At 40.1% G+C, this 9,874-nt stretch overlaps 1 protein-coding gene across 1 annotated transcript; it reads right to left on the bottom strand.

Moving 5' to 3' along the window:
- Positions 1–5,902: 5,902 nt before the first annotated feature.
- LOC123965403 lies at positions 5,903–7,427 on the bottom strand. Its single transcript, XM_046041923.1, has 5 exons — positions 7,370–7,427; positions 6,519–7,223; positions 6,284–6,409; positions 6,156–6,199; positions 5,903–6,028 (listed from the first exon to the last, which is right to left on the bottom strand). Exons 1-5 carry the CDS (start codon positions 7,425–7,427, stop codon positions 5,903–5,905), a joined length of 1,059 nt encoding a protein of 352 aa, XP_045897879.1.
- Positions 7,428–9,874: the final 2,447 nt, after the last annotated feature.

The following is a 9,874-nucleotide window of genomic DNA, read 5'->3' on the forward strand; positions in this document are numbered from 1 at the left end:
GTTCGAATTCTTATGCTGAATGAAAAGAATCTCGATTCTTTCTCCACTCTTAAAGAGACAAGACTGTGTTTGATTGGCCAGCCTGATGTGACACTATGTCCTAATTAGGAAACATTATCACATGTTGTCTGCCACCTATAGTGTCAAGTTTGGTTCTTGAGAAGATTCACATGTTGAGAGGTATATAAGCACATCAGATCATGCTCATAGTTCAGAATTAAAAATTTTGAACTAAATTCATAATAACAAAAAATATTTTTTCATGTTTATTTCTTCTGGGTTTTTTCTTAATAAAATGCTGTCGTTGAGTTGAGTGGTGGAACTCTGCGGCTGTTGGTTTGTGGTCATACCCTTCGTTAATGATGGTGATCGTCATTCACTTGCAGATGTTTCCCAAGACTGGTCGGAAGCTTCATTTTGATGTGTCTCGCAGGACTTAAGGGCGCTCACATGATTAATTGTTTGAAAATGGATATGTTCAATCAAAGCGTTCTCAACTCAGTGCGTCATTACCGACGCTTTCAGACAGTGTGACAAAGCATAATTATTTTACGCTAAAGGTACGTTGCAGCAACACAAAGGAGACTAACCTTACCTGCTAGCACATCAGCGTGAGGCCAATGTGCACAGCTGTAGGTTTAGCCGGTCGACATGCACAATGTCAGTGACTTAGGTTTAGGCACAAACATTTCTGATGGTTATGGTAAGGGTAGGGGCCTTCTGGTTTAGCCCTCTGCTAATTTAAATGGGTATAAAATGATTTAATCATGCGGCTATTCTAGACTTTCTGAATGTTATTGGACCAAATGAATCAAATTCAGATAGTGAAATTAGTAATTTTTATGTGAAAGTGAGTTTTTAGGGAGGGGCACCTTAAAGATACAGGAGCTAAACCAGAATGTTCAGACAGAGGGTCTATAGAGGTGCTGAATCAATGGGCAGTATGAGAAAAATAATGTGATAATGTAAACATTTTCTTTTATCCAACCAAAATAAAAGTATGAAATGAACATAATATGGGACTATTAATAGGTTTTCGCAATGTCTCTGTAAGCCAAAGTACTCTAGCCTCTATCCCACGTGCGCCGAATAAAGACATTTTTCAATTCTTTTCTCACAGAGCAACCCGGTCCTCTAATGTTTTCATATATTAATCTTTAAGTTACTGGCACTTCCTCCTTCTAGCCTGAGTGGCCATCTCTCGTGTACTGTTGTCCTTGTCATCGATGACTCTACTGTTGTCTTGGATGGGTGATGGTTCTCACATGCTTTCTCCACTACACATGGTGCCACCAGACATTCAGATGTACCGCTTTATGGACTGAAGACATACACACACACCTACACTGTAAGTGTTCCAATGTTAGATTCTGTTTATTTTATCACACAAAATGAACATACATTATATTATATACATACATTGGATAAAAAAACAGTCCAAGAAATATTTACGTTGTGATTCTCAAACCTAGGGATGGGAATTTATAAGATTTTAACGATTCCAATTCCATTATGAGATCTTTCTGGACTCAGGGTGTCTCCAGCAGTGGAAAACACCCTTTCAGAAGGGGTGGAGGATGCTTGGACACAGAGATACTTCTCAGCTAGAGCTGACAACACAGGCAATGTGTCACTCTTCTTCCACCACCAGAAACTGGCACTGTCTTTGGTTGGAATGAGAGGAAGGCTTCTATAAAGCTGGATTCGTCTGAAATTATGAAATAACCACAAGGTTTAGTTTTAAATGAAATAGTGTAATAATCCCTGCCATCTATCATCATTCATCACAATTAGCTACAATAAACTTACGTAGTCCTCCTCTTCTTCTTCTTCTTCTTCTCCATCCTCTTCTTCTGCCTGCCCTTGTGTCTCACTTGGCTCTGACAGCTTGAGAAGAAATTTATAGTCTAAGAATCACAGAGCAAGAAGAAAAGGTCTCATAACATAAATATGCTAAAGGCATATTCAAATACCTTCTCAACTGCTTCTGTGTTTGCTGCCACTGCTGATGCTCTGACCCTGACCCAAATTTCATCCCTGTCCATTTTAGATTTAAATCTGGGATCTAACACAGTGGCTTCCTGCCTGGATATCATCATCCTTACATTTACAATGGAGGACAAACAACACAAATCTAGAAGAAAATGTGACTGACAAATAACCATTAGTGTATATGAGTAATTGTCATATAGTAATCCATCATTACATGTCAGTGACTGTACCTGGTAATGTTTGGAAAGATCATTCCAGATGTTCTCCTTGATGCTCCTGACGAATGCAGAGTCGTCTTCCTGCACTGCAGTTTCTGAAGGATGGGCAATATCTGGCCACAGGTTGGACTTTTTTCACTGGAGACAGCAAGTGTGGATGTGTAATGCATCCTTAGCAGCAGCACAAACTCCTCTGCTTTCCTCAGGTCCTCATTGCCCATTCTGGCCAGTCTGAAACATAAACAAAACAAAAAATATATATCGCAGAAACGACAAACATAACTCTTTTAATGGCTATAGTCAACCAAGTTTTATATAAGTCATTTTAATTTTTTTCAAACATTAGTTACTTCTCCTTCTCCATGGGCTTTCTAAGCCATTGGTCTATAGCTGCAGCTTGGATAGCAGGAAACTGTTCACAAAATCCTTCCATCATCAAATACAGAGAGTTCCATCTCGTCCTCATATCTAAAAGGAGCACGCGCACGGGCAGCTCTGCAGGCACACACACACACACACACACACACACACACACACACACACAAGATTATGAGATTACATTAAACACTGTAATCTTACCATTACTTTATCATTTTTAAATTGATCCTAATCTGTTCATTTATATGTTACAATTTGTCATTAGCTTGCAATTAAAGTATTTAAACAGTAGGCCTATTACTTACTGAGGAGTTGTTGCTTTTTCTTCAGGACTACTTTAGCCATGTGAGATCTCTTCATCCATACGATCACAGAACGAATCCTTGCTGTCCAGTTGGAAACTGTATTGCAGTTGTACAGCTTCTGAGCTCCAAGGTTAAGTGTTTGTGCAAAACATGGAAACTTGATGATGTTTAGCGTTTTCACAGCTACATCCACTTTTGCTGCGTTATCCGTAGTTGCTGCCACCACCTTCTCTTTCACTCCAAACTCCTCCTGGATCCCTTCAATCTCCTCAGCCACAGCTGTCCCTGTTTGAGCTTTGTACACTGCTTTGGTTTTGAGGACTTTTTCTTTACTCTGACCTTCCCTGACATAGCGCAATGTTACGGTGAGGTCTTGATGATGTGATGGCTGCATGTGTGACATGTTTCAGGTCTGTGATCAGATTGCTCTTTTCAACCCCATACCAAGCAGGAATCAGATGATTTGTTAAACTCTCCCTGTTTGGGGCATTGTATTTTGGGTTGAGAGTCTTTATCATCTCCCTACAGAAAATATAAGGTAGGACTAGGAATACATAAATCTATACTGACATAAAAACATGCAACTTTTGGTCATGCATTTGTTATTTTTATTTGAAAAGGCATGCTGGACAAAATACAGCAAATTAACCTCCCGAAATGCAGAGGCATCTACTGTGGCAAATGGGAGCAAACCCTTAACCACAAACTTAGTCACTGCTCGTTGACATTTGTTGATCCTAACCTCTGTCATTTTATTCTTCCCTGCCTGTAAAGGGAGTAGCTAGAGGTGCACGGGAGGTACTTGCTGCAGCCTCAGAGCCAGCCAGACTCTGGCCATCTTCATCATCATCTAAATTTGATGGACAATGACAATGGAGATTATTCGTATAGTAAAGGTTTACACAATGAAATGGCACTCACATTAACTAAGTAGACAGGGCCTGTCCTGCCTGGAGAGTTTAAAATTACCTTCGGCATTAGTAACAGATGGTGTCCCGTTAGCTCCGCTGCTGCTTGACTCTATTGCGTCGCTAAGTAGTAGTGTATCAAACACGCGACAATCCTGCAAAAGAATTGCATGCTGTGTGGCCAAATGTTTCTGCACATTGGAGGTAGTTTCCCCCTTTGACGAAATGGAAACCTTACAAGTGTTGCAAGTGACCGTATCGTCGTCTTTTCGCGTGAAATACAACCAAACTTTAGAGCGCTTCTGCCTCGACGCCATGTTTGCTGCGTTCTGAACCAAAACAACGCAGCGCGTGTGTGACGTCATGACGCATTTGCCATGAGCGGAACCGATAAGTAGAATCATTAAGCAGGCATGCTAACATTTCGAAGGAATTGATTCACTGGGCACCGGTTCCGAAGAAGAACCGGTTCTCAATTCCCATCCCTACTCAAAGCCCACGAGCACAGATCCCATCTCACTTAGAAAACTTCACCCTGTTCTTCAGCATTAGACCTAAATACCAGTTATTACAGTGCACACAACAAAATCAGGGCCCTGTCTGTCATCTACCAGCCAGAGGTGTAGCGATACTTAAATGCAGGTATACGGTGAATACCCACCTCTGTGCAGGGGGATTTACCATATACCAGACGAAGTTACTACTACTACTATTCAAGTAATTTTTTTGGCAAGTACTTTTGTACTCTCACTCAAGTAGGGCTGTCCCCGACTAATGATTTACAACGTTGATTTAGAATCGTCAAGTCCTGCCTATGGTCGACTGATAGTTGAATCATGTGTGTCTTTTTGTGTGTGGCGATTGCGAGCCGGGGGTGGTGTTACACACGGTAGGTCCGCTTTAATCTTGAGAAGCTCCAGAGCTGCAGTCTCTATTCATTCAACTTACACTGTAAATGTCCAGCAAAACTGAGGCGCTCTCTCTCTCGTCTGTCATTCATCGGTCTTCGCGGGTCTATATCAAGTAGCCAGCTATTTAACAACGATACTAACTATTCTTTATGTGGTTCATCAATGGTGATAAATTATCCGAATGTCCCGCGAGGTGCGGACAACTCGACACAACACCAGTGAAGCTGGGGCTCCGTCTCTTCAGCAAGTGTTCCTCCACTGACACTGATATTGCAAAAGCGAAGCTTCAACTGTGAGATTGACTGTTGAATCAGGCTCCGCCCATTGAAGCATCAAATCTTCGACTTTTCGGGGTAAACCCTACACTTAAGTAATTATTTTGATGACTACTTTTACTTCTACTTGAGTACTTGTTTTTTCTAAGTAACACTATTTTTACTTGTGTACGGTTTTTGGCTACTCTACCCACCTCTGAATATGTAGTTAGTTGAAGGAGGTCTAATGTTGATCCTGATTGGATGCTTTATCAAAAGTCAGGGAATTTTACCAGAAAGATTTGATTTAACCATGTGGAAGCTGAATCATCAATATCAATGTATATTATCATCAACAACATTAAACAGATCTACACAGAATGCAGCAAAATCTTGCCTTTTATCAAGCAATTTAACAATGTCATCCACAATAGCACTGACTAAAGCCAAAGTTGCCTCGGGGGGGGGGCCTTCAACTCCTTAAACAAAAACATCGCTAGCTAGCTAGCTAGTTAGGTAACTCCAGGGCGTCACATACACACACGGCCTGGATGCGTCTCATACACACGTACCTGGGGGCGTCCACTATAAATGCAAAATCGCCGTTTTGCGAACAATAGACACGGCTTTTCCAAAGCATGTATATGTGACGCCTGAGCATAAGAACAGGCTGGAAAGTCTGATGCACCACGCCTACTCCCACTCTGTACTTTCTGCCTCACTACATAAAGAACACACTTCTTATTCTTGCATTGGGACTGAATGTGGGCACTGGGAGTACATTGGAGGAGCGCAATCCTTCAATAAAAACATTATTCCTTGGAGTACTGGGCCTCGTCTTTTTGTTGCACACAGAATATACATATAAATCTGCATTGGGTCTACACTTGAAATGCCACAAAATCAATTTTATTGAAAAGTAGATATGTAACATGTTCAGTTCATCTGCCTCACACTGGAGTACACACATTCACTGTTGGTGTTGTTCCTCTGTCTTCTTGATCTGTTGGGCAGATTAACATTTAAAGCAGCATAATGGAGGCTGTCTGCATCTCGGTAAACCTGGTAACAAAATATGTAAAACTGGATTACGATATTGATTCTTACAGACATTTTTAAAATAGCAACAAAACAAGTGGTTGTTTTGCATAAAAATGTTTTGATAGTAATTAATGAATTTAAATTTCACCTCTGCAGTTGTTGTGGAAGGAGCCGCTAATCTTGCTTGAGACTCTGGTTGTGAAACAAAGAAAAAGCTTTTTATTGGAAACTTGTATTTATGAATACAAGCTATCAGATACAAACTGTAACACTTACCTGTACATTGGCAGTTGTTTTTCTTAATTATCTTGTACGCTAAGATAACCAGTAGAACAATCAGGATGGTAGTGAATGTCAAAGCTCCACACAAGAAATACACCAAGACAAGAGAATCCACCTGATCTGCAGATTCAGACATCAGAAACAGAGCTTTCAGCTTTTACCTCTGTGGTCACCCAAAGCTTGATTGGAATGTAACAGATAGGACAACCTCCGCTGGAAAGTTACTTACCTTCAAAGTCCAGCTTGGTCCCGTTTCCAAACAGTATGTGTCCACATGAGGCAACAGCACAGTAGTAGGTCCCAGCATGGGAAAGATTCAGGCTCTCCAGTGGCAAGTTGTAGACACAGGTGTGTGTTTGTGTGTTGGATTTCCTCTCACACTGATCGTTCCTGCCTCCATGGGTGTAAATGAGTCCTAGATGAGATTCTTCATATTTTTTGAACCAGTAAACACTGTGTTCTCCATCACAGGTCCCAGTGTGTACTGTACAGTTCAGAGTCACAGAGCCTCCTGGCTGGATGGGCTCAGATGCTGACTGATGGACTGAAGCTGGGACATTCAAACCTGAACCCTTTACATTAACAGTAGTGCCCTCTGCAAAAGTAAAGACATATGTATATCCAGCTCCGCAGTAGTAAGTAGCTGAGTCTGAAATATCCAAATCAAATATTGTCAAGTGATTTGTACTGTTTTTGGTATCGAGTGTGAAGCGTGGATTGGTGAATTCATGATAAAAAGTGGCTTTTGTATCAAACACATAGAAGGTAGAGATGAGACTTGGTTTCTGTCCCAGAGTTTGCTTATACCAGTAAAGCCATGCTGAATCAAGACCTTTATAGAAACATTGCAGAGTCACATTTTCTCCGATATCAGCTGATAAAAAACGTGTCTTTTGATGAATAGACAAGGACAGTTTCAGATCTGTCATCTGAGCTGAAATGAAATGAAAGACAAAGCAAATTAATCAAATCTGATCGAATTCAGAGTAATTAATATATTAAGATATATCAGACGCATTTCCTTGAAGAGTTGCTTTAAAGTAAAATTGGAGCTGCTGGAGCCATAAAAACATAACTCACCCATTTTCCCCACGAACAAACATATCAGACAGAAAACAAACTTTGGAGATGCCATCATGTTCGAATTCTTATGCTGAATGAAAAGAATCTCGATTCTTTCTCCACTCTTAAAGAGACAAGACTGTGTTTGATTGGCCAGCCTGATGTGACACTATGTCCTAATTAGGAAACATTATCACATGTTCACTGCCACCTATAGTGTCAAGTTTGGTTCTTGAGAAGATTCACATGTTGAGAGGTATATAAGCACATCAGATCATAGTTCATAATTAAAAATTTTGAACTAAATTCATAATCCCCAAAAATATTTTTTCCTGTTTATTTCTTCTGGGTTTTTTCTTAATAAAATGCTGTCGTTGAGTTGAGTGGTGGAACTCTGCGGCTGTTGGTTTGTGGTCATACCCTTCGTTAATGATGGTGATCGTCATTCACTTGCAGATGTTTCCCAAGACTGGTCGGAAGCTTCATTTTGATGTGTCTCGCAGGACTTAAGGGCGCTCACATGATTAATTGTTGGATATGGATATGTTCAGTCAACGCATTCTCATCTCAGTGCATCATTACCGACGCTCTCAGACAGTGTGACAAAGCGTAATTATTTTCCGCTAAAGGTACGTTGCAGCAACACAAAGGAGACTAACCTTACCTGCTAGCACATCAGCGTGAGGCCGATGTGCACAGCTGTAGGTTTAGCCGGTCGACATGCACAAAGTCAGTGACTTAGGTTTAGGCACAAACATTTCTGATGGTTATGGTAAGGGTAGGGGCCTTCTGGTTTAGCAACAAAGAAAGTACCAATTTTGTGCATTACTAAAGCACAGATCCCATCTCACTTAGAAAACATCACCCTGTTCTTCAGCATTAGACTTGAATACCAGTTATTACAGTGCACACGACAAAATTAGGGCTCTATGTCCGTCCAAAACGCATTGCCTCCTCCCACACAACATAACATAAGTCCTCCAAATGTAACAAAGAAAGATGTTTTTTGTCCTTGCTCTTTAGAATGATACATAGAAGTGTTTCTGATCTGACTTCCCTATTTGCGGAATGACCATAATTAGTCTGTGCTATTCTAAAAGCGTTACAAAATACTTCCCTTTTCTGAGACTATGATTAAGGTTAAGTTAGGTGTACGCACAAAAAGATCTTGGTTTAGGGGAAATTACTCCCCTGATCAAGTTTTGGGTTAAATAATTCTTTGTAAAGGTTTGGGGACCGTCAACTGACATCTTCCTTTGCTCATATCGTACAGGGCTAGAGAGCTTCATCACTTGAACGAAACCATTTGTTGTTTTGGGGCACTCACTCTTATGACACCCAAACTTTAAGGAAAAACACATCCTCTCTCGTTTTGTCCTGCTCAGTCTTTCAGTCAATGTGTGGGCAAACACGTCGCTTGAATCTGGTCCAGTATGTCTCGCACACTCAGAAAGTGCTTTTATGGTTATGAAGGAAAGTTAAATATTTTCTGGTTTTCCCTCTCAGCTAAAGTAACTAACAAGATGTAAAGCTATCCATCCATCAGGAAAGTCCATAAATCACCAGAAGTTGAGGCAGAGCAGCTGGAGGACATTAGAGGTAAAACCAGAAAATATTTTCCCTATAAAATATGATACACTTTCACCAAAATCAGTGAAAAAAGTTATACAGTTGTGTTTTTGTACAGTAATGAGTAGGCGTAGTCTTGCAGAGCCAGACTATAGATGTTTAAAGAGAACTAAATGCAGCATTGTAAGTGGGACTCTGCTGCTTAGTGGCCAAAAAAGTTTGACTTCCCAAGTATAAAATTAAACGGATCATCTGCAATGTGTGGCTGTCTACTGCTGTAGCCCTCTGCTAATTTAAATGGGGATAAAATGATTAAATCGTGTGGCTATTCTAGACTTTCTGAATGTTATTCGACCAAAGGAATCTAATTGGGATAGTGAAAAGAGTCATTTATCCGGTGATGTGGGAAAGTGGGTGTTTAGAGAGAGGAGCCGTAAAGATACAGGAGCTAAAACCAGAGTGTTCTGACAGAGCATGAATAGAGGTGCTGAACCAATCGACAGTATGAGAAAAATAATGTGATAATGCAAACATTTTCTAGTAGACAACCAAAATAAAAGTATGAACCTGAAAATAAGCATAATATTGGACCATTAATTGGTTTTTGCAGTGTTACAATTTATATTTTTAAGTGATCTTTACTTCTTGGAATACTAACAGATTTTAATATTAATGCAATATTTTGTAATCACACTTGACAGATAAACAGTGGGAATATTGTCCTGGTGTAAATGTAGCAGGATATCTAATCAGGAGATGATGACTTGTGATTTCATCACAAATGAAGACAAGTGTCTTCCTCTTCTTTACCTGCAACACCATTTGAAATGAAAGACTTTGGGAAAAAGATCCATTGTTTTTTATTTTTTGAGTTACTCATGAAGTTACTCACTATTCAAGTAATTTTTTTGGTAAGTACTTTTGTACTCTTAGTCATGTAGTTATTTTGATTAC

The sequence above is a fragment of the Micropterus dolomieu genome, unplaced genomic scaffold, assembly GCF_021292245.1.
Source record: "Micropterus dolomieu isolate WLL.071019.BEF.003 ecotype Adirondacks unplaced genomic scaffold, ASM2129224v1 contig_9651, whole genome shotgun sequence".
Taxonomy (NCBI): domain Eukaryota; kingdom Metazoa; phylum Chordata; class Actinopteri; order Centrarchiformes; family Centrarchidae; genus Micropterus; species Micropterus dolomieu.